The following is a 25,423-nucleotide window of genomic DNA, read 5'->3' as shown; positions in this document are numbered from 1 at the left end:
GTTTCATCAATGAATGTAATGCACGATTATCAAATCTGGTGTGGTGATTTAAAATTGAAAAAAAGATAATCCTTTTCGGATGTATGGATTTTGTATGTGATATTGATTAATATTGTGTGTTTTGTGCTTGAAGCTTTATGATTGCCTTGTTGTTGCCCTTTGTGGGATTGATAAAGGACATTGTCTTCCTAAAATTACATTTAATCTGTATACGTATGGTGACCCACTAGCGCAGACTCCCGACAGGGGTCTGATTCCTGTCCTGTGTAAACAACATCCCGATTATGTGGAGAAAACGACAGTTGCTACAGCTATTCACCTCCCATAGTAGATTACCTCCCTTCCACATCCCTGTTAAGTGCCCATTTTTTCCAGCAGCCATCTTCCTTCCTGCTTCTGTGCTCTTCATATGGCTTAAATATTTTTGCATTTTCTGCCTCTCTATCACTTCATTGACTCTGTAAAGTTGTTTTGAATTTGACGCCCATGCAGCTTACCCCCCAGTTTCTGTGTGGGGAGTATGCAGATATCTGGTTCATGATGTGTGGCAGATTCCATGCAGTGACACAACAAATCATATTATATTATTATATAATAATGAAGTGTGACAGAACATGTGTGCCTCTGTGTAGATGTGCACACTCCTCCTTTCATCCCCACACACATTGACTGAAAACTGTAAGAGTTCATTTCATTGATATCATACAATTCTTTTATTGTTGTTACAAAACCATACTCATTAAATATTGCTAAGTGATGGTACCAATAACCTTGTTACATCTCGTTGACATATATCATGATTCCATGATGGCAGCACTAATCGTGTCATGTCACTAACAATGCATCATTCTCTGCCAGGTTTCACACACTTGGCATCTCAAAACATTTCTTCAACTCAAAATCCCATTCAACAATCATCAAACATGAAGGATGTATTGAACACAAAATGATTACACAACAGATTTTTTCAGCCTCTACTTTCTCCCCTCCCCTTCCCCTAGCTACCTGTACGAGGAAAACCAGAATCGTGTTGACCCCACAGGTGACTGAAATACACTCACTTCCACTCAACTGACACTGAGTGTGGGCTAGTCACCAGGAAACATGATACAAACTTGTGATTTTCTTTTTCTTTCTTTTTTAATGTTACTGAATGAATAAGTATGATTTCTCATGGATGCTATGAAATGAAAAGCAGTGCACCTATTCAACATGTTCATATCTTTTTTGTGATTTCAGTACATCAACATGGAAAGTGTCAGAGCAGTTAGTGCAAACCCAAGAATCTGATCACAGGGTAAGAATTAAACTTATCACATTAATAAACACAAGAAAATGTTGTTCCTCAAAAAAAATCAAGACTGCAATATGTATGACAATCAACTGCCCTCCCCTCAAAAACAGAAATGCTAGAAAAGAATGAAGTCTCCAATGCTGGACCTCAAACCATGCGCTAAACATCCCTGAAAAATGAAGAATTTCCAGGCCATGATCCACACAGCAAATAAACATCACAGAACAGACCAGACATCACAAATCTTCTCACTATAATGCACATAAACACAAAGACATCAGACATGAAACTGGTATCAATATGTGTTTCCACCGGAGCATGAAAACAACTGAAAATCACAAGCTAACAAAGACCAACACTGCTTGTTTTCCAACATAAATGCAAACTTAAGCTTACATTCTGAAACAGATTCAAGTATTTCACAGAAGATGAACCCCCTAAAATCTTTATCTGTACAACATTTGTACAATTTTTTCCTTCCCAATCAATCCAGAAGATACATACAGTTTGACAACCTGACGAATTACACAAAATGAACAAAACATATAAAATAATAAAACATAAAGAGACAGTGTTTGGAAATCTTCATGACAAAATAAAAACAGTCATTATAATGGAAAACTGGAAGAACCAAACACAGCAGACTCAACATGGCAGTTCCATGATCAATCAGTCCTGAATTTTGAGGATACTGCGTTTCTCCAGATCCTCCATCTGTTTCAACACGTAGGCCACATTGTATCGTAACTGGTGAAACTGGGACACAGGAATCTGAAGCACATATAAACATAAAGTTTTCATTCATTAGTATGTCTTTATTTGTTTCAAGGCAAGCCACATTCTATCTTAACTGGTGAACATGGGACACCACAATATGAAGCACATATAAGCATCAAGTTTTCATTCAATTCTGTAAACTCTGACTTGCTTGTATCAATCTGTCTGTATGGATTTCCACCTGGCATATCTTTCAACCATTTCACAACAAATTTCTTGCCATTATTTATATATGACACCAAAACAGACTTATACTGTGCACAGTTTGAGGGGCGCCACATATGTTACTAAACTAAACACATCCAGTTATCACAGTAATAATCATCACATGAAATGTAATGAACAGAAAAGATTTCATCATCTAGCCACTCATTTATGCTTTATCCAAAAGAGAAATGTTAATATTACACACACAAAACACAAAATTAACTCAAGAAAATCCAGAATTGAAGTGTTTGTATGGGCAAGAACCAACCAGAACTCATTCAAGCAAGCTCTAAATGACTCCCATGTGAATAAACAACAAGAAACTCAAATCCATAGACTCGCTTGAAAAAACAATCATCAGTCAGTAGAAATCAGATGTACAAGTGCTTTTGAAATAGCAAATGTACACCTAAATTGTAAGAGTAAACAGGCCAACTCTTACCTCAAACACTTTTGTGATGCCATTGCTAAATGTCATCTCCATGATGACAGATGGTTCCAAAACTCGATTCAAAACACTGAAAATAAAATGTGACTGTATGAAAAAGTGCATACACATGTGTGTACACACATACACAAACACATATATATATAATACACACACACACACAAGCACATGCCAGTCACTAACACAAAAATATAAGAACATGGACATATACCATATTAGCGTTTCCACCAAAATTCACTCTGACAACTTTTCCCATACATTACACATCAACTATTGGAGCAGTTGCATGCAATTTTCATTGCCTCTATTTGTCACCAACAGTGAATCATTCCAACATTTCTTAACCAAGCATGCACAAATTTGTATACAGCAACAACTTACGTCAGCTGGTAGATTTTGAATAATCCGAAGTGTATGCACTAAATTATTGAAGGAACTATGGCTAAAGAAATTCAGAAATCCACCACCAAGATTGCAGCCTGGTCTGCTTAGACAGGCCACCTGTCCTCCATCATTCAGCTCAGATGACTGTGCTTACAACTGGTCAGTCAGGGAAAAAGTGGACCCCTTGATCACAAAACTCAGGATGGTGCTGGTTTATTCCCCAAGTCTCTTCACATGTTTCTTTCAATTCTATGTTTACTAAATCAGTGGTCAGCATAATGGGGTTTTCTTTCTTTGACTTTTGGTGGTGGGTGGGGTTGATTTGGCAATGGGGAATGTGTCATGGCCATAGGATGGTCTAGCTTGCTTGAAGTGGTTGTGTGTTTCAGTTGTATAAGAATTCACATTAGATCATACAACATTTTACATGAAAATCATTTACAAAATTTAATGAGCTAAACATACTTACACAAAACATATACAAATGTTAACCACTTCCTCTCTCTCTCTCTCTCTCTCTCTCCTGTATACTGGCCCACAGTCAAACACTATTGGCACAAGACACCAGCATCAGACGAAAGAAACCTGTTCAGTACCTGGTAGAAATTGCCACATCCACTCTCCACTTCAGCTGCAGCAGTCGGGGAAGGCGTGGCCGTGATGACAACTGCCTGGAGTCAATGCTGGGTCGTCTGCCACAGCATCAAGGAACACTCATTGACAATAACAAGGATACAACACATATCAGTGCAATAAATTATCAACATATCCAAGAATCAATGTGTTTGCAATAAACTATGTAAAAAAATGTTCATGAACAAGTATATCTTTATCTAAAAAAAGAGAACAAAAAACAGAATACAGTTTTAAGTGTATACTGCATGCAATTCTGGAAAGATGGAAGCTAAAAGCAAATTAAAACTTTTCAATTCTGATGTCAGATTTATGCAGCAGCCTTGAATAGTACAGATGTTACATTCACACAACATACTAAGGGGCCTTGAGGAAGATCCTGCCCTTTGACACTCTTCTAGTTAGAGAGCAGGAACATCATCTTTTGACGGTGTGATGGGGATTCCCCTTTGTTCAGTGCTCACTGTCTGAGGCAGTTTCTGGCTTTGTTTCTCTGTGCCTTTTATTTTCCTGTAGGACAGCTGATAGGTGGTGGGTGGCATTGTTGGCTTGAAATTGTATCCCTTTAGTTTGCGGAGTAAATGCAAGGTTCATACAGTCATGGAAGTCTGGATGGCATTGTTGGCTTGAAGTTGTGTCCCTTTAGTTTGCGGGGTAAATGCAAGGTTCATACAGTCATGGAAGTCTGAATAAGTCTTAAAGAAATGAGAGAACCGTTTCCAGTACTGGAAAAGTCTAAGAAAAAATGTTTGTCCTTCAGGTTCCGGAAAAGTCTTGGGAGCAGACAAAAAGCAATTGCAGAGAGAAAGCAAGAAAGATAGAGGAGGGAAAGGAAAGAAGAAGAAAGAAAACACAAGTGAGACCTCACTTACTTTGTTCCAAAAACACAGCTGGTCAGGTCTTCATGGAATTCTGCAGGGATCCTGTGGAAATTGGAATGCATACACTTATGTATAATAATATATGGTGAATGTTTGAATTAAACAGAAAGTAGTATTTTCCATTACTTGTACATTCATAACACAAATTATCAGAAATACTTACCTACACATCATTGTGTGAATGCAGTAACATCAGTGATAAATCCTACATACAAAATACAATTTGATATCAATAGTAATGCTGAATGCAAACTTATAAGACATGAGTTCTTGTTTGTAAATGTCCGAGCTCCAGTCTGAGTAACTTGTGAGTGCGCATATGTGTTATGAGTGAATTCACTTGTATGGATATTCTGAAAATGTGCATGTATCCTTATCTGTATGCTAGTGCAAAACTACCAGTACCACTGCATGCATATGAATGTGATAAAGATCCATGCAATTGCATGATACTTAATCTTCTTATACAGAATACTGAGTGTGTGTATGTATAAAAATGAGTGTTTGGAAGTGTGTGTGTGTGTGTGTGTGTGTGTGTGTGTGTGTGTGTGTGTGTGTGTGTTTATATAATATAGGTGTGTGAAAGAGAAACACACATTGACAGAGCCAGAAATATAAAGAAAGTGTCACCACACTCACCCAAGTTCTTCTAGGTCCTCCTTGAAGTGCTGCACACCCATGCATCAAAAAGAAATAATGAATTAGAGAGAAATATCTTAATATTTCACACACACACACACACACACATGTATACAAATATACAAGTGGGTGTATATAATGAAGTGTGTGACTGTTTTTGAACCCATTTTTTACAGACACAGACAGTTGCACTCCATTTTCAGGAATACACAGCAACACCCATGCTAATTTTGTGAAACAAAATGTCTACAGTCTATGTTGAATTGTCAATATCAGGTTCCCATTATGATAAGACATCAATAAAGAACTTTTTAAGATATCTGGCTTTCCTACCATGCCAAGTTTTGTGGTGTTTAGTAGTCCCTGTTCTCATTCGGTAAATGTAACTGTAAGCTACCATCCATTAAACCCCATAATGACAGCAGATTATAAAATATTGTTGAGTCAGATGAGAGTTTTGAGAGAACATCTGTTTACTCTGTGAATGCCCACTCAGCCACTCCACACTTTCAACCCCCACCCCTACCCTCTTCTCCCCAAACCCGCTCCCTCCCTATCTAACTGTTCTCTGACATCTACTGAGAATTAAACTACACTTCAACAAGAACAACCAGCAACACAAACCTGCTGTTTGAGTGAAGAGGAGGAATGTCTCATGGCACATTTAACAAGGGAGAGAAGTCCTGTGTAGATGATGCCCAGAGTTTCTTCGTTGATTTTGTCACCTGCACCCTCCACAATGCTGCTGAAGCTGCCATAGCTTACCTCCCCTTCTAAACTTTGCATCACCACTGTAACAGCATCCACACTGTATGACATCAACAAGCACTTTTGTCAGGTATGATGAAGAGGGAACTTAACAGTTAGCAGGTGACACTAATGATAGTATTAGTAATAAGCAATACAACCCATAGATTCTTTTCTCTTGAATATGCATGGAATCAATACCACACTTCTAACTACCGTACCATAATTATATCTGATATCATTTTGAAGAAATAAAGAATCCTTGTGGTAATCCGATTTGTGCACACACACAACCACAGGTTTCTGCTCTCTCTCTCTCTCTCTCTCTATGTTGGAAATATGATTCCTAGTGTATGGATTTGAAGCAAAACCAGAACTAGACCTTTCTACACACACACACACACACACACACACACACACACACACCGAGAGACTAGACTGTTGGGAGAGAAGACGGGGCTGAAAGACAGACAGTCACAATCGTTTTTTATTTGTTTTTTACACATCAGTGGAGAGAGCGAGAGAGAGAGAGAGAGAGAGAGATATTCTCTGATCAGTTTGGAGTAACACACAATCGTTTCACTGCGGCGCAAAATTCACTCAACCTTACATTTTAACAATTTTCTGATGACATCTCTGTCCATTTTCGCAGATTTCTTCACCATTGTTTTTATTTCTGGCGGAACACGCACACCCACAAAAGACGTTCGATCGGCTGCAACCCGCCCCCCTCCTCCGTGAACTTGAACGATGGACATTTTTCCACGTCTGATTAAAGAATTTTCTCATGCATTACTTGGAAAGGAATGCAAATAAATTATTTCAAAACTTTTATATCAGTAATTCACATTCAAACAGCCACCATGAAGAACTTTGGTCAATAGCACTTTCCTCTCCTCACATGACAGAGTCTCGTCTGCTCCATCAAACCGGAAGTTCAAAATGTCTTTTGCCCTAAAGTTTCCCCAAGTTAGTGACATTTTGCCAAACATCGACCTAGATTTGAAAATCACAACACAACCCACTGCCACGCCGTATGTATGTATGTATATATATATATATATATATATATATATATATATATATATATGTGTGTGTGTATGTGTGCGTGCGTGCGTGTGTGTGTCATGCCAGTTAACACACAACTCTAGCCAGTCGTACCATGGCCGGTGTGTATGTGCCCACAGTGTGTGTGTGTGTGTGTGTGTGTGTGTGTGTGTGCGCGCGCGCGAACTGAACATACAACTCTATTTATTTGTCGTAAAACCCATCAAAGGAATTATGGACAATATACTGACTGAACTACAGTCTAACATATACTCGGAAAACCAATTAATTGAGAGCACATACAGAATCTTCCACAAAAGACACAGTTATGAATTTGTGTGCCGGTGTGCAATTATGTATGTGTGCCAATGTGCGTGTGTATGTGTGTCAGTGTGGGTGGGGTGGGGGGGAGCCGGAGTGTGTGTGCTGGGGGGGGGGGGGGGGGCGGGCTGTGCCCGGTGTGTCCCATGTTCCGTGTGTGTGATCGCGCGCCCGCAGCAAGTGTGTGCCCAGTGTGTGTGTGTGTGTGTGCGCGCGCGCGCGCGTCAATTGGTGCGTACGTGTGTCCGTGTGAGCGGAGACCCAAAACTGACACAGTCTTTTTCTGTCTTTTTTCTTTTTATTCTTTTTTAAGAATGAAGTGAAGTACATGTGGGCCGCCGCGTAGACGAGGGACCGAGGGGGGTGGCGGGGGGTGAGGATGAGTGTGAATATGTGCACGCGAGCATAGATGATATTGTCAGTGATGAACAAAAGACACTGCGCACGACACAGATCAATGTAAACGGTGAAATTCCATTCTTTAATCTTCCACATATGTGTGTAAGAGCCTCAAAGACAGAGGAAAATCCATCACTCCACTTTTTAAGTTTTAACGAAGTTAACATAAAATAATGCAGTCTCACTGACGCGCACTGAAGTGTTAATCAACTCAGTCAGTGTCAACTGACTCCGCAGTGAAATAAAAGTAGTCACAATCACGGGGGTTTTTTGTTGTTTTTTTGTTTGTTTGTTTTTTTTGTTGTTGTTGTTGGTTTTTGTTGTCACAGTTGTTGTTGTTTTTCATGGACTAAACCGAGTCTGGGCCCTTTTTCCAACTCAGTGAAATGGAGCTGAACTGAAAAAATACTGAGTTCAAGAGGCCTATCACGACTGATCTGGTTATCAAATCACAAATCATGATGAGTCCGTCCGTCTGCGGGAGGCTTTTGGAGTCAAGTGGACTTTCAGCTGAGGCAGGAACAGGCTTTAATTGGTGAAGCTGTGACGTCTCGCCGGCAGGACATGGATGGTTTTGCAGGGATCGAGCCTCCAATGTTCTGCCGGGTACTTCAGACAAGACTGAGAAGATCGATCTAGTAAAGGACGAGGACATCCTCCTCTGGTCGGATATGGCTTGCAGATTGGGATGGTGTGGAACGAGCCGGTGTGGCTAGAAAAGAGTTACCGGTCGAGGAGGGCTGCGGGGACGTACCGGCGGAGCAGGATAACTGCGGCCCGGGGCAATGGCTGGGGCAGAGCGACTCGAGGTCTGAGGGATTCTCTGAGCTGCGATCAAATGATCATAGGATCTGGGAACATGGGTAGAACTGAGGGGGCCATTATTAGTCAGTCCAGCGGCGGCTGCCGTGTACTGACTACGCTAAACGTGGGAGCGCACAATATTACTGATGCCGCCAACTGTCATTTGTACCTCAGTGGAACTGAACGGCGACTCAGTGACAGAGAACTGACCAGTTAACTGCAGCGATGGTCAGGTCCCATCGAGCCAAGGGTTGCCAGCTCCGAATTTGCACGCATGCACAGACATCAGTGATCGAGTAGGCTATGTTCACCTATTATTCAGTCTCCTGCACCGGCGACTGACTGTTAATTCCGACTCAGTCGACTCATGGAGACCCAACAACTCAGTGGAGACTCCGGAGATCCCTTAAGTCAGAATCAGTTATATAACCCTTTCAAATAACTGTCGACGCCCCTTGTATAATTTCTCATTAGTGCACCTCGATCTTCTGCACTGTTTGTAATTTTCTTCCCGCTGTTGACAAGATCGGCAGCCGCCGCATCGAAGCAACATCATCAGTCTTTTTCAGTCACAACGAGTCAGTTTCGGAATGTAAAATACCCGGAATTAACTGATTCCTGCATGATGTTCACCAGTGATCTTTCGCCACCATGGCCCGATTACACACACACATACACTGACGCACTAATTGTGCCTTTATTTAGTCTCAGAATTACAGAATTTTGCCGTCTTGTTTTGGCCCTCTCAAAATGAATTAAGGTCCCCAGGCGGCTGCACACATCCTGAGAGAGAGAGAGAGAGAGAGAGAGAGAGATGAGGGGGTGGGGGTAATTGAGACTGAGATGGTTTGTTCACAAAGGCCACATCCTCTCAGGGACCTGACGGACGACTGATTATTAAAGTAAAATGCTCAAGTACATTCAAAGTCTTTATTAAGTGATATGAATGCGTCTCCTTTTAAGTACTCTTGAGATTATTGTTAAAGCGCCTGACAGAGTTTAATCATTGTGTAATTTTATTCTTTATCATCATTAGTATTAGTGTGTGTGTGTGTGTGTGTGTGTGTGCGCGGTGCGCGCGCGCGTGCGTGGCGTGGAGAAGGGTCGCCGAATATGAACGTTTTGATGCCTCCTTGAAACGTAATGATTAAAGTATTTACACTGAATTGAAGATAACAGTTTGCCTATAATTTCTGTTCTCCAAGGATTGTGTAAAAACAATGACGAACATTTGCAGTAATACGTCACGCCCTTCACTTTCTCTGCCGGCGATTTCGCGTCTATGGATTTCGATCCACACAGCGGAAGTGAACAATTATTCCGCTTAGTAAGTTCGTTGCGCTGAAATATAGTTCTCGTATGTCTTTAGTCAATTTATGTTATGCATCTTTGTTTATGACACTATGTAGTATCAATTTAAGGATATTTAGATTTTGAGATATAGTTTAGAATATCTTTGAATAATTTGTGGTCTTTTAAAAAACCCGGAACATGTCTGGGCAACAGTCCGATATTCATACTCGAGCGTCAATATGGACACTGAGTTCCTATGCTTGTGAACGGCAGCCGATATTCCCTGCACTTCTTGTAGTTCTACAGGTCTGCTAAGCATTCGCAGACAGCTTTGCACAGTTTATAAACAACAACAGCGATACACATAACCTTTGGAGGTAATAGTTTCATACTTATCGGAAATTTGTGTTTTTGTCGTAGTTAGCGAAAAGAAAATAAGACTGGCGACGGAAATGGGCTGATAAACAACATAAAAATTTCTTCTGCTCAGGTACCTCATTCTGCTCATAACTACTTGAGTTTTGTGTCAGGTTTGAGAATGAGGCCTCACTTGTCTGTGAAACAACATACCATGCATGCTTCTTGGTTGTTTCTTATCTGCATTGAGAAGCTGAAGGGTAAACTACATCGATTCGGCTGAAATCACTTTGTACTTACACCGGAGGACGTGTTGGAAGAAAAATGCAGGGACCGTTATTGTTAAAACTTTTGAGATGAGCACTGATAGTGAAGGCCTTGCGGATGTGTGGACTTGTTAGTTAAAAGTCTGTTTTTGAATTTTGTCCATGATTCGTGAGGTTATACCCAAGCCCCATTCTTTTTTTTATTTTATTTTATTTTTTTTTTTTTACAGTTAATCACATAATTTTACAGATCCCACTCCAGACTGCTGCTCAAAACTGCTGATTAATGTAAATTTATCATATGTATATAATTATGTAGATTGTCTTGTTTTTTGGGGGGTGGGGGGTGTATAGTAAAATATAAAAAAAGGTTCCAGTGCATACTTCTTGTAGAGATAACTGGATTACGCTCCAACTGACCAAGCATTTGCATTGTTTCAGTTTTTGATGCAGTTGAGTTGGGCACATATTTGTGTATAGGATTTCTACTATCTTGCACACAAGAATCATACTTGGCACATGGGAATTCCAGTGCTTTTCTGTTCTCAAATGTGTAAATAGAAATATTCATTGTGTTAACCAGGGTTTTTGTTATGCACAGTAAAACTCTGAACATTGCATCAAAAGTAAGCATGCTCACTTTGTCTACCACAGACTGCTGACCAGTGAAAAGGCATGGCTAACCTCACAGATAAGAGTTTTCACTGACCAGGTCAGCATTCCAGCAGTCATAAAATGAGTCGGAGTGCAAACCAAATCAGCAATCCAAGTGCAGCATGGCTGCAGTAGACACCTTTACATCAATGGTTGCTATACATTGATGGATAAATACTTTGTTAACATTGCCAGAGTAGACTACTTAAAAAAAGAAAAGAAAAAGAATTATGCCTTTTCATTCAAATGTCCTTGATCAATAATCAGAATATTATGTTCCATTCATGAATATAAGGAATACCTTGATAAAATATATTCAGTATAGAAAATTACAACATGGCAGATATACAGTTCAGAGCAAGAACCTGAATCTGACAACTGTAAATAGACTGAGTAGATATGAGCAATCAGCTTATTAAGGACAAACATGTGATATATAGTGTGATTAAAGCAGCTGAGTTGTCAGAACTTAGATTGTTTCAAAACAGAAAACAATTTTGGAAGATCTTTAGACTTTTGTGACACTCAGTGTTCTGCTACTTGAAAGTAGATGAAACTAATATTAGGATTAAATGGAACTGCACTGTAAAATATATACTTTGATAAATGTTGATATTCTTCTGGAACTATGAGTGCCAGTGGTATTGTTTTTTGCCTCCACCACAGAGTTGTATATGGGGTATTGTGTTGATATTGCTTCTCCGCTGCACTTTACCTCCGGTTGTCGTCCGCTATCCTTGCTCACTGCCCCCTTGTCCCAACCCTCTGGTCTTGTCACTATAATTTCAGGTTGCAGCCCTTCAGTCCATGCACAGGATGTGGCCAGTGGCCACTGCTGGTTCTCTGCCAGTTGACATGCAGACCTTTTCAGCAGTTTGTTTTCTGACTCTCTGTTGGCATGCCATGTATTAGAACTTGAGTGTCACTGCTTACAGTGATTAGCATCTTTATAGTTGCCATTTTTTCAAAGTTTCCGACTTATTAAATGAAATTTACTTTCAAAACTAGGTATTCTGCTGAGCAATGTCATTTTAAGATCCTAATGTGTATGTTCAGTATATATTTTTCCCCCCTGATACTAGATGGCCTATTTACTATTATTTGATATTTGAATTTGGGCCATGTTAGTTTGGTTTTAAGTTATTTGTCACATTAATGAATTGTGAATGATGATAAGCAGGCCTGTAAAACTGGTCTGCTTCAAAATTCGTTAAAAAAAAAAAAAAAAAAAAAAAAAAAAAAATCATTTAAGATGTGGGTTTATGGTCTTTTTCATTTCAGAAAATAACATTTTTCTCTGCATAAGTTAGGAGTACTCACAAACTGACAAAGACGATGTGCTTGGTAGTGGTACTGGTATCTTGGCAGGTCCAACCAACTTCCAAGTGAGATAGGGTTTGTTTCATTCCTTGTTCTGTGGACATTTGGTGTGAATGACATTTATTTATTGATAACATTTTATTGGCTTGTTTATTTGTGTCCTGTGAAAAAGGATGTGATTTGATTTTTAGACTTAAAAGCATGATGTGGAAATGATGACAAGGTGAAGTTCCTGAAGACTGTTTAATTTACCAGTTGAATGCCAGATATGAGACAGTTTTGTAAAAAAAAGAAGAAAAAAAGGGGGAAAAAAAAAAGTGCTCTATCCTTGCCAGGGAATTTTTTGAGGATTTGGGGGAAGTGAATTTAAAAAAAACAAACAAAAAACAAACAAAACAACAACAACAAAACCCTAGTACAAAATCTATGGGACATACAGAAAGAAAGTAAACGTTTTTGTGAAGGAAAACAAATGAAACAAATGTAGATTCTGAATCTGGGCTTTTCTCCCAGTCAGTTTGATTGCAGATAACTGTTCATGCATTTAAAGTGGAGATAATGATTTTTGTGCAAAAACAAAACAAAACAAAACAAAACAAAAACAAAAACAAAACAAATCTATTTCCAGCTCCACAGAATGGCATTTGTAAAGAAAACAAGCAAAATACAGCAGGAAATAGCATACAGGTTGTCAGATTATACCTGTAGAAGAAATTAAAACCTGCTACAATTTTATAAAAACAAATTGCACCTCAAATAGACATCTACATTAATAACTGTCCCAGCAATGACAAATGTGTGTACAGTCAACATAAAAAGTCAGTCATGTTTTCAGAAACTGGGCATGCAAGCTTTGACAGCCAAGAGCTTTCCCCAGTTAGAGGGTGAAGTTCTTTTATGGCATTCACTCACTCCAAGTTGCACGTGGGCCGATAAAAGTGTCTGTTGTGCATCTGGCATTCCTCCTCTTCAAACAACGTCAACCATCTGATTCATTGACAGAAAGCGTTAAAAAAGCATGTGTTCACGTCCAGTACACATTTATCCCAGTGTTTCATGAAAATTGTGGAGCATTGGCAGTTTTTTTCCTGCAGCATGCATTGAACTGAGTCCACTGGTGTTCAGCTACCACGCCCACTTCCACACCCTCTGGCTGACATTCAACATATCGTCTTATATCACTCTCCAGCCCCTTTTCCAACACTCGCAGCACATATTCTGTCAGTCATAGCCACTTGCTCAAAAACAGCTGACATCTTATAGGCACTCAACTGGTTGAATAATCATAGCTTGATACAGAATGGTATGTGATAAATGACATGTATGGGTGCACTTTTCCCACTGCTCCCAGATGGCGACCGGAGGAGGGTTTCCACGACTGAAACAGTCTAAGTCGGAAACCAAGCAGCGTAGCAGCAACTGGCCACATTCTGTCAGCTCTGACAAAGATGATTCACTCAGTCTCACCAGCTTCCCAAGTGATATCAGGATTAACAACTGGGTGAGATGCAAATGTGTATTTTTGTTGATTTTTTACTTCTAAAAAAAGAAATATTACTGTTTTTTAAGTTTTGAAAATCGTTTGGGTGTGTGTATGTGGTGTGTGTGTGGGTGGGGGTGGGGGGTGGGGTACTTTTAGAGCTTGTTATATTTTTTGTTGTATTTTATTGTTCAACACGGACAATGTACAAGTTGACATGATAAGATAATAGATCTGGAAAGCATTTTTAGGTTTTGTCATTTATTCAAGCTGTTGAAAGTTGCATTTCATTGTATATTAAGCTGAATTTAACCTGAATTTATGTTGATAGGAAAAAAATATTTTACAGGAACAGTGTGGAAATATGATTGATAATAACCTGTCCATTTATCATTTTATGTCACAAAATCGGAATTGGTAAATGCTGCTGTTTTCATCCTGTTTACTTTCCTCATCCCCCCACATCCCTGACTTCCCTTACTCCATCTCCCGGTTTGACTGTGCATCTGTTTAGTCCCTGCACAGATACCTAGGCAGAAAGGTAATGATGTTGTGTACTATCAGTTTAGTCCCTATACAGATACCTAGGCAGAAAGGTAATGACGTTGTGTACTATCAGTTTAGTTCCTATACAGATACCTAGGCAGAAAGGTAATGATGTTGTGTACAATCAGTTTAGTCCCTGCACAGATACCTAGGCAGAAAGGTAATGATGTTGTGTACTATCAGTTTAATCCCTATACATATACCTAGGCAGAAAGGTAATTATATTGTGTATTATCAGTTTAGTCCCTGTACAGATACCTAGGCAGAAAGGTAATGATGTTGTGTACTGTCAATTTAGTCCATATACATATACCTAGGCAGAAAGGTAATTATATTGTGTACTATCAGTTTAGTCCATGTACAGATACTAAGGCAGAAAGGTCACTAAGTTGTGTTGTGTACTAACTACTGTCAGTTTTGTCCCTGTACAGATACCTGTGCAGAAAGGTCACTAAGTTGTGTGCTGTCAATTTATTGCCAGTACAGTTTTGCACAGATCTTCATGTGCACTTAAGTATCAGCATCAGTATCAGTAGCTCAAGGAGGCGTCACTGCGTTCAGTCAAATCCATATACGCTACACCACATCTGCCAAGCAGATGCCTGACCAGCAGTGTAACCCAATGCGCTTAGTCAGGCCTTGAGAAAAAAAAGGTATTTTGTGTATTATCATTTCAGTCCCTGCACAGACATACGAAAAGGTAACAATGTTGTTTGCTGTGCAGGACCTGTCAGACCTTCGCCCTACAGCCTCAGCAGACAGTCGGCGCAGGAAGAAGTCCAAGGGCAACCCTGAGCGTGAGCGTGAGCAGTCGCTGTCTGTGGACTCGCCGCCTCACGGAGAGCCCAAGCAGCGCACTCCATCCTCCCAGTCCAGGACTCGCAACATGCCGGTGGCCCAGAGAGATGCTCTGGAGAAGCTCAAACAGAAGCTGACCTATGACGATGAGGTGGGTGGATCTACCCATGTGACGATGGAGTCGGGTGGATCTTGGTTGGGTTTGTGATATGTCTTGAGGTCCGGGTTTTTATGTAGTTTTATTTCACGCGTTTCTGTTTCAGATTCCTTTTATTGAATTTTTAGAATGGGCAGATTTTATGCTTAGGCAGAACCTGTCAAATGCTTAATCAATTAAAAGAATTTTCCTGGTGATACAGGAAATGTATTTATTTCTTTCTGTATATTATGCACTGGCAGCACACATGCAGGCTTAAACATTTTCAGGTGTCATCGATTATTTTTCAGGCATGAGATTTTTCCGACTATAGTCGGATTTCCGACCAAAACTAGGCTCCAGAGGCCATTTTTGAGATTCGCGTAAATCCGTTGAGAAAATCGGAGGGGTGGAGGGGGGGTGAGGTTTTTTTCCGACCCACGAAGGTTGCACGAACATTATCTGACCGATCGACAAGACAGACTCACAGCGTTTGCTAAAATACCCCATGTTAGGATAAGCGAACCAATTGAGAATAAGTGTTCCGTTGCTCCTCTGTCATCATTCAGCTTATCTGTATTCGGTTGGGATTACAAAACTCGCCCGCGGGCTTCACGACTTGCAAAGATACCTGATTTCGAATATTGTCTTCAGTCATTGACAAAATGAGAAAACTCACAAAGGATTAGAGGATTTTTGCAGCAGAGATCGATAAAGGAGTGAATAATAAGTGGAACTGGGTCTGGCAAGATGAGATCGTGAAAACAGAAGTGAAGAATAAAAAAAACTTTACGGGTAGGCGACGCCATTCACAAAATTGACACCGCAGGCAAGGCCAAGTGCGATTGGTGTCAGATTGTATGGGTGCAACTCTTCAGTCTAGACACGGAAATCTGTTTTCACATTTGCATTAAAAACGGAGCGTCCGTTTTCAAGAAGAAAAAAGAAAGAAAAAAATGTGAAGAATGAAAACGGAATGCTCTTTCGAAAGCGTCGTTTGTTGACCCCTTCAGAGGCGAGCCAGTGACTTGTCAGAGCACCAAAATCGAAGTCCGAAAGTTTCCTAACGCACTGTGAAAAGCACGCATGCACGCACATGCACACACATGCGGTCAGTCTCACACACACACACACGCACACACGCACATGGACATGTTAGCGCGCGCACAATAACATACACACACAAACTTGAGCACACGCACAGATACACCAGTGCCACAGATACACCAGTGCCCGGGATCTCCATCCCTGTCAAGCCACCCCTGTCAAGCCACAAGGGCCTTGGGTACATATGCTTGACCCTCTGTTCATTCAGCAAAAGCTGCCAACTTTGCCACTGTATGCACAAGTAACATTGTTGCCATTGAAACAGAAACTTTGTAGCAACTTATTGACTTCAGTGCCTTTTCTGACACAGCCAACCCTTCTGTACAGACAGTTCATGGCAAGAATCAGTGTATTTAGATTTGAGACAAAGCCAGCTAGATTACCAAAGTTACCAGCACACACAGACACAGAGCTGAATTGAATGCGCGCGCACACACACACACACACACACACACACACTCTTTGAAAAAAAACACATGAATGCATTCACATATACACATACTCTGTTTTTTTTAAATTTTATCTCTCTCCTTCACACTTGCACATGTGCACACATAATAATATTATGAGCGCTCACACAATCACACAGAGCTTAATAATACACACATGCGCGCACACTCACACACACTCATACACACACTCTCTCTTTCAAGCACACACACACACATGGAGATTGAAAACACACACACACACACACAGACACACACACACACACACACAGAGAATTGTATTTAAAGCAATGCACATGTATGCACACATACAAACTTGCTCTTTTTCCTCCCACCTTCCCCCATCTCTGTCTCTTTGTCCCTCTCTCCCACTTTGTCTCTCTGTCTGTCTGTCTGTCTCTTTCTTGCATATACACACAGAGTTGTATTGAAAACACACACACACACACATGGAAAGAGAGATCTATTGAATTTGAAAGCAGTGCATACACATGCACAAATACAACTTGCATTCTTTCCTCCTGCCATCTCCCCTCTCTTTCTGTCTGCCTCCCTCCCTCTCTCTCTTGTTTACACACAGTTGAATTGAAACCACACATACACACACATGTGCCTACTCACGCTGGCTTGCTGCCTCTCTCTCTCTCTCCCTCTCTCCCCTGAACACACACACACACACACACACACACAGAGTCCATGATGGGGAACTCTCAGGGGATCCCCTATTTTCAGGGGAAGAGCAGTTGATTTCAGAGAGAAAAAAATCACTCCCCAACCCCCCCACACCCCCTCCTCCTGCAGACTTCACTTTCATGATTTGCTGAGGTACCCCTCCCCTCTCTCTTGAGTGTCCTACCAGTGCTGAGGGAAGGGGGGAGAGTAGAGGGGGGGAGGGGGTATGAAACCACTGTCAATGACTGTGGCAATTTTGGCTCTGAGCCAAGACACTGACCACTAGTTTCAGCTGAGAATCCTCGACTGCTTAACCCGGAGAGCGCGATGAGCCACGATCGTGGCTTTCCCGGTCAAGTGCGATGGGCCACGATCGTGGCTCTGTTTACATAAGGTCCGACATCGTACGGCTATGCTCGGCAGCCTTCGTAAAACTGCCTCGTTCTGGTGTTACTGCCTCCCTGCTTGTGTTTGCACAAACTTTGACCGAGTTTATAAGTCCAGAGCTTCGTATTTTTTGTAAACAATGAGTGACACTGAAGTTGACAAAGCTCAGGAAATGAGTGACCTTGTCACTAGTGATGATTCATTTGCTGACAGGGATTCTGGTGAAAACGGCTTTGTTATTTTGACACTTGGGCATGCTGGCTTGCTTGTTGTTCATTCAGTTTTGTGTCTCCAGCCACAAAAACTGGGGGGTGGGTGATGGGAGTGGGGAGGGGTGGTAAAGTGGGTTAGGCATGGGTCTATTGCGATTTCTTGACCAAATCAAGCTAGAAAACTGGAAATTATTTTGATTTAAAGCATTCTTGCTGTTTTGAAAGCAACATGAGCTAAAAGAAAACATTTATTTGTGTTTTTGCCTGTGATTGCATAAAGTATTGTAGATGTGCGCGTGCGCGTGCGTGGCGTCGGTGGGTGTGTCTCAAACAAATAATACAATACTTATAATTTCATTGTTTCAGTTATATTCATATCATGATTCTGCAGCCAGGACATTTTTTGTACAGTTTAATTCCAATTTTGAGATTTTGACTCTGTAAAAGATGTGAAAATACCTATAAACATTGTGGTTGACGTTTTTGGAAAACGAGTGTGCAAAATTTGTTAATTATATCCTATGGAATATCTCCAACTACATACAAGGTACAGCCTTTTTCTTACTTTTATCTGATTCTTCATTCACTCTACTTTCCAAAAATGTACAGGTTTACCTATTTATTCTTACTGATAAGCATACAAATGCCCCAAATCAGAGCACAGGTAGCGGAGGCAAACTATCCCTTTGTTTTAAGCATGATTTCTGTAAGCATGTTTTATTATATCCAGCACTTTGAGGGTTAAAAGTGATATAACCAGTCACAGACCCACCCCCTACTCCCTCCAGTCATTCCACTTCCCCCTTTCTTTCCTCAACCAAGACACATGCATGTCAGTGGAACAGAGACTACAGATGAAGAGACCAGATGGTCAGTTATATTGGTACAGTGCAAACTTGTGTGCTAATAACATTTTCCTTGAAAACACACACACACACACACACACACACACACACACACACACACACACACACACACACACACTCACTCTCTCTCTCTCTCACTCACTCACTCACTCACTCATACAAAGAGTTTAACACACAGAGAGTTGTATTTAAAGCAGTGCACATACATGAACTTTAACCCCGGAGAGCGGGATGAGCCATGATCGTTGCTTTCCCGGTTAAGTGCGATGGGCCACGATGGTGGCTCTGTTTACATAAGGTCTGACATCGTGCGGCTGTGCTGGGCAGCCTTCGTAAAACTGCCTCGTTCTGGTGTTACTGCCTCCATGCTTGTGTTTGCACAAACTTTGACCGAGTTTACAAGTCCAGATCTTCGTATTTTTGTAAACAGTGAGTGACCCTGAAGTTGACAAAGCTCAGGAAATGAGTGACCTTGTCACCAGTGATGATTCGTTTGCTGACAGGGATTCTGGTGAAAACGGCTTTGTTATTTTGACACTTGGGCATGCTGGCTTGCTTGCTTGTTCATTCAATTTTGTGTCTCCAGCTACAAAAACTGGGGGGTGGGTGATGGGGGTGGGGAGGGGTGGTAAAGTGGGTTAGGCATGGATCTATTGCAATTTCTTGACCAAATCAAGCTAGAAAACTGGAAATTATTTTGATTTAAAGCATTCTTGCTGCTTTTGAAAGCAACATGAGCTAAAAGAAAACATTTATTTCTGTTTTTGCCTGTGATTGCATAAAGTATTGTAGATGTGTGCGTGCGTGGCGTCGGTGGGTGTGTCTCAAACAAATAATACAATGCTTATAATTTCATTGTTTCAGTTATATTCATATCATGATTCTGCAGCCAGAACATTTTTTGTACAGTTTAATTCCAATTTTGAGATTTTGACTCTGTAAAAGATGTGAAAATACCTATAAACATTGTGGTTGATGTTTTTGGAAAACAAGTGTGCAAAATTTGTTAATTATATCCTATGGAATATCTCCAACTACTTACAAGGTACAGCATTTTTCTTACTTTTATCTGATTCTTCATTCACTCTACTTTCCAAAAATGTATAGGTTTACCTATTTATTCTTACTGATAAGCATACAAATGCCCCAAATCAGAGCACAGGTAGCGGAGGCAAACTATCCCTTTGTTTTAAGCATGATTTCTGTATGTATGTTTTATTATATCCAGCACTTTGAGGGTTAACTCTTTCCTCCCATGTCCAGCCCGACCCCTATTCTCGATCTCTTTGTCTGTCTGTCTGTCTCTCTTTCTCACATACACACAGAGAGTTGCATTGAAACCACACACACAGACACACACACACACACACACACACACACACGAGACACGATTTTGAAAATCATGCCCCCGCCCCCAAGGCTGACTTCACAGGTTTGGAAGCAAAAACACTTCAGTTTAGGAAGAATTGGACTGATTTTTTGTTTTCTGTGGGTTGGAATACCTCAGCAGCATTGGTGGCCCGCAAGTGCAGATTTCATGGTTTGAAATTGAGAAAAACTTTCAGCTTCAGGCCCCCACCCCAGGCCCCCACCTTTCAGACTCGGTCACAATTTCCCAATGTGATGCCTGTTTTTAGAAGTAAATTTGTAGTATATTTGTTTTATGTTATTTGTCTTTATGGGTATTTGATGCCATTTTCTGTTTTCTTTACAGAACAGCACAGATGGTGAACGCAACAACGAACGCTCCATGTCTCGTGGTCGCCGCCGTCATGCCAACAACAGGGAAATGGAAGGGGCAAGTGGAGGGGCAGTGGGTGGAAGTCGTCCCAGGACCAATCGTAACAACAACACAGAAAGCGGCGTGAGTCTCTATTGGAGCAGCGCTGGAAATGGTGTACAGCTGTTTGTGATATGGTCATGTCAGTTGTGGTCTTGGCTTTTTCAAAAGGAAGAGTGTAGCATGGTGTGTAAATTGAACAAAAAATGTTTTTGTTGTCTGTATTCTCCAAGAACTGTTCTTGTCCAACATTGAATTACTTCTTGATGCTTTCCATATTTCTGGCTGGTTCTTTTCTTGCTTTGGCTTGGCTCCCTCATTGTCTCCGCAGTTTTAGTGGCATTCATCTGTATTCACAGCCATACCCAGGCTTGTCTGCCATAGTTGACATGTGGTTATTGCGGTCTTCTCTCATCTTTCTTTCTCTCTAAAACACACAGATAACACACACTCATGAACACACACACACACACACACATGCGCGTATGCACCCGCACACAAATGCATGTATAGACATTTCTTTAAGTCCACACACATATGCACACACATGCATACACAATCAGATCACACAGGTGTATCCATTTTTTTTTTGATTTTTACAAAATCATGTCAAAGATCAGGAAGGCTTTGCAAAGTATACGCATATAACAGACCACAAAGCCAATTGGATGTGTACATACACATTGCTGCCCACACTACCACTGCCACCATCACTGTTGCCTGCTGTACAAAATGTCTGTTTAATTACACATACTTAAAACAGATTGAGCGTATCTTTGACCGTGAAATGTATGTGATTTCAGCCGGATCGTAACCAGATCGTTGGGCGTCTTGTTCAGATCCAGGACTACATCAAGCAGGCCACTTCCATGATGGAAACCCTTCAGAAGTCTGGAGATTCTGTGAGTAGCTTACACAGGAGTGTAAATTATTTGAAGGAAACCATCACTTCAGAACAGAATATTTGAGTTTGGCCTACAGAATTGGGGAAAAATGGGAGTTGGTCACAAAAAAAAGAAAGAAAAGAAAAAAGTTTGACTACACTTTTGAACAACAGTTGCAGTAGTGCAAATTACCCAGCTCTTGTTTGTTAGTTAGCCGAACATTACTTTTGTCAGATTTTTTTATTTGCTCTACCTGTCAGTTTTGACCTATCACTGGTGATAGTTCTTTGTTTTCAGAACTTTCAATCTTTTGGGAAGTCCCCCCAAAAAACAAGTGCGCAGAATCAAATTATGCTGCAAATTGTCGTCAAAATCAGACTTAACACACCAGCGGGCATTTGCCAGAATTTAAACCTGTTTGAAAGAACGAGGCATGTTTAATGCTGGACTGTGAGCCTATGTGAAACGGGATCAGTGTGGCATGATTGCAAAGTGCCCTTTCTACTTTTTGTGTATATTTGAGAGTGGTATTTTTTTAATTTTTCTGTACTAAAGTAATGCAAACCCAATTGAAAGAAGTCAAAGAAAGAATGGTGACTGGCATCCTGACCTGAAAGGTCAGTCATGTGAGGCAGCTGCCCTTCATTCACAAGTATACTCAGCTGCAGGCAGTGGGACAATGACATTACCTGCTATATTTAGGTGGTTTTTTTGGTTTTTTTTGCTGTGGATATTTTTCATGATTAATATTTTGGGAAATGGTGTGAGAGCAGTAAAATAGACATTGACAAGTTTTCAGATTCTTTTTCAGTTTCTCAAGGAGTCAGTGTGTGTTTGGATAAATCTGTACATACTGCTCCAGCTAGGCAGTTTATATAACCTTTGGTTCTCGTCTCATCCAAGTGAGTGGATGCTCAGTTTAATTTTCTAGTCAAACTTAGGGAGAAAGGGTGAGATTCGAAGTTAGACCCTCATAGACACTGTATTGGCAAACAAATGTCTAAAACCACCTTTGGCTCTGAATCTGTCTCATCCAAATGACTGAACGCTTAGTTTGATTTTCCAGTCAAGCTTCAGGAGAAAGAGTGAGATTTGAGGTTAGACCCTCGTAGACACTGTATTGGCAAATAAGCATCTTAACCATTCTGCTGCCTTGCTTCTTCGCAGGTGACTGTAACATACTGTAACAATGCTTTTGTTAGAACACCCACAGAGCAGTCACTGTAGGTCCGCGCGTGTGTGTGTGTGTGTGTGTGTGTGTGTGTGTGTGTGTGTGTGTGCATGGGTGTTTTTGTGTGTGTGTTTGTGTTTGTGTGTATTTGTGCGTTCATGTGTGTGTGTGTGTTTGCAGGGAAACGCGGAGGATCTGGCTCAGGTTGGCCGTCTGATCTCCAACCTGCAGGAACAGGAAGAAGGCTACCTCAGTTTGCTGCACAGTGATCGTGTAAGCAACTGTTTTGTGTAGTTTGTGTGTGTGTGTGTATTTATGCATGTGTGGGTGAGTATTCGTTTACACTCCAAAACAGACAAAAGGAATGAATTTCTTTGAAATTGGGGAGAGGCATGCATACATTCACCTACAAGGCACACTTTGACAGGTTATTAAAGAAAAGAAAGAAAAAATGTTACAGTTGTAAATTTTTGTCCCACTTAATAGAAATATTAGATATATTTGTATACAACTTTTATATGATTAACCAAATAACCAACCCATTTGCAAGACAATCAACGAATCACTAGGAAATTTTGAGTGGCTATTTGTTCTCCTACAAAATCACAGCCAAATGTGCAACTAAAATATGCAGGTAGGGAGCAAAAGGATGTGATCATGAAAGATTGAAAAAATAAAAGAACCACCACCACATTATGGTTGTGAATGTGTGAGTAGGGTTTGTGATTATCATTGAAAAAACAGCCACGTTATAGTTGTGGATGTTTGATTTGGAATATTATGGTAGATTGAAAAACAAAACAAAAAAAAAAAACCAACAAAAAAAACCCCTTCACCACTTTAATGTTGTGAACATCTGAGGTAAGTGATGCATTGGCTATTACAGATAATGCGCGGTGAGGCAGCAGAAGCCAGCAACGACGGACAGCCACTGGAAGGTGCTGCCAAGCGGGACTCGGATTCAGAGAAATCTGTGGACTTGGAGGTGGAATCTGTCACCTCTGAGAACACAGTAAGTGGGCCAGTGTATCCTTAACTCATTCAGGACAAGTTTTCTCCCTTGCTTTTCCCCACAGACGGCCCATTTGTAAGGGTTTGGAAAAAAAATTACAAAAAATACAAAATACAGAGTAAGAAAATGAAACTTTCAGAAAGGGTTTATTACATGTTGAGCTATTACATATAAAAAAAAAATCAAATTTCTTATCTTATTTTTACAGTTTTGCCATGTGTAGAAAATAATGCCAATTTTTCACCCTGAATCACCATACCCATGCTCGCTTTCTGCATTAAATTCACTTTCTTCTTCGTCATCATCCACCTCTTCAATGTCCAACCCTTCAGTTTGTAGCATTTCAAGTACTTCAGCAACACTAAAACATTGCCGTCGCTGCCTTGTTCACTCCACAACATTTTGAGAAGAGCCGGCTTTGCTAACAGGCCGGCATGCAAGCAGACGACCGGTCAGTGACTTTGTCAGCGTGTGTGCGAGACGGGCCACACATGGCAGGCTGGCCAATCATACCATTCTATGTGGTGTGACCCAGAATAGCGCACTCTGCTTGGCTAATTACAAAATCATGTGTACAGTGTGTGATGGATTTTTATTTCTTGAAAATGCTATTCCATTCCGTATTCTGAAACCGACTACATTTTCGTCCGGAGAGAGTTAAAGTGTGTATCAAGACAAGGCACTGAACATGGACACCCCTTGTCTGCTGTAGAGCTGACCACTGAACCCTGGAAAAAATGCTTGAAAGGTATAGGGGTAGTTGGGAGGGCCTCAAGCACACCTTACAGGTATATGGAAGGCAAACCACTTGTAGATATTTTGTCCTTCATTGACAGTGAAAAAGAGAGAGAAAAATGTTGGAGATGGAGCTTTTAAAAAAGAATGACAGAAGTTAGAAACAGATTTAAAAATCAATAAACAAACAAACGGAAACCAAGAGGGTATAGTCAGTATTTAAAACTACAAGAGGGTATGGTCGATGTTTAAACTAGGAGGGTATGGTAGATGTTTTTAAAAAAGTACACGGAGAGGGTAAAGTCGGTGACATTGTCAAGAAGAAAGACAGAAGGCAGAATGGAGTTGAGAGACTGAAACAAAGAGCGAACAAACCCAAACTGAGTCTGGGCAAGGGTTGGAGATGGAGAAACATGTGGAAGGGTTTATTGTTTGAAAAAATTACAGCTGAATTTCTCCAGACTAAGTAGAGAAAAAGAACAACTGTATTTGTTTTTTGATTAGATGATATCAAGAACACTGCATAGCAGTAGTAAAGTGTAGTATGAAGAGGGTTATTTGTGTGATTTTATAATGAGATATGTTTAAGATTTGGGGGTTATCATTACATTGATAACTATTAAGAATTTATATCTGTTTTTAACGTTGCCCAGTGCAGTATCTGTTCTTTTGAAAAAAGGTAATTTTGTTGTTCAGTTTCCACTAGTCTTTTTGTTT

The 25,423-nt window shown here is 40.6% G+C and overlaps 2 protein-coding genes across 7 annotated transcripts in view; one reads left to right on the top strand and one right to left on the bottom strand.

Moving 5' to 3' along the window:
- Nucleotides 1–685: 685 nt before the first annotated feature.
- LOC143284264 (COMM domain-containing protein 5-like) lies at nt 686–6,943 on the bottom strand. Its single transcript, XM_076590949.1, has 7 exons — nt 6,621–6,943; nt 5,888–6,054; nt 5,264–5,292; nt 4,616–4,666; nt 3,707–3,802; nt 2,721–2,796; nt 686–2,065 (listed from the first exon to the last, which is right to left on the bottom strand). Exons 1-7 carry the CDS (start codon nt 6,766–6,768, stop codon nt 1,964–1,966), a joined length of 669 nt encoding a protein of 222 aa, XP_076447064.1. The 5' UTR covers nt 6,769–6,943; the 3' UTR covers nt 686–1,963.
- A 3,167-nt stretch (nt 6,944–10,110) lies between these two features.
- Nucleotides 10,111–25,423, top strand: part of LOC143284040 (uncharacterized) — a 56,768-nt gene continuing 41,455 nt past the window's right edge. For all 6 annotated transcript variants that reach the window (XM_076590642.1, XM_076590645.1, XM_076590644.1 and 3 more), the window contains exons 1-7: nt 10,111–10,251; nt 13,823–13,972; nt 15,222–15,446; nt 20,839–20,988; nt 21,708–21,806; nt 23,140–23,232; nt 23,846–23,971. In XM_076590642.1, the coding sequence (XP_076446757.1) occupies nt 13,823–13,972; nt 15,222–15,446; nt 20,839–20,988; nt 21,708–21,806; nt 23,140–23,232; nt 23,846–23,971 (843 nt within the window). In that variant the 5' untranslated portion in view covers nt 10,111–10,251. The remainder of the gene's footprint in view (nt 10,252–13,822; nt 13,973–15,221; nt 15,447–20,838; nt 20,989–21,707; nt 21,807–23,139; nt 23,233–23,845; nt 23,972–25,423) is intronic.

The sequence above is a fragment of the Babylonia areolata genome, chromosome 7 (genome assembly GCF_041734735.1).
Source record: "Babylonia areolata isolate BAREFJ2019XMU chromosome 7, ASM4173473v1, whole genome shotgun sequence".
In the NCBI taxonomy this organism is placed as follows: Eukaryota; Metazoa; Mollusca; class Gastropoda; order Neogastropoda; family Buccinidae; genus Babylonia; species Babylonia areolata.
The sequence above is the reverse complement of the archived record's forward strand: the minus strand, read 5'-3'. Positions and strand labels throughout refer to the sequence as shown.

Bases quoted from the DNA above. Each gene is read 5' to 3' on its own strand.
- LOC143284264 (XM_076590949.1), bottom strand. From the start codon at position 6,768: ATGTCCATCGTTCAAGTTCACGGAGGAGGGGGGCGGGTTGCAGCCGAT. The intron at 4,667-5,263 runs GTGAGTGTGGTG...CAATTTCCACAG, and splicing joins GAGGACCTAGAAGAACTTGG to GATCCCTGCAGAATTCCATG. The intron at 3,803-4,615 runs GTAAGTGAGGTC...ATGCTGTGGCAG, and splicing joins AGCTGTGTTTTTGGAACAAA to ACGACCCAGCATTGACTCCA.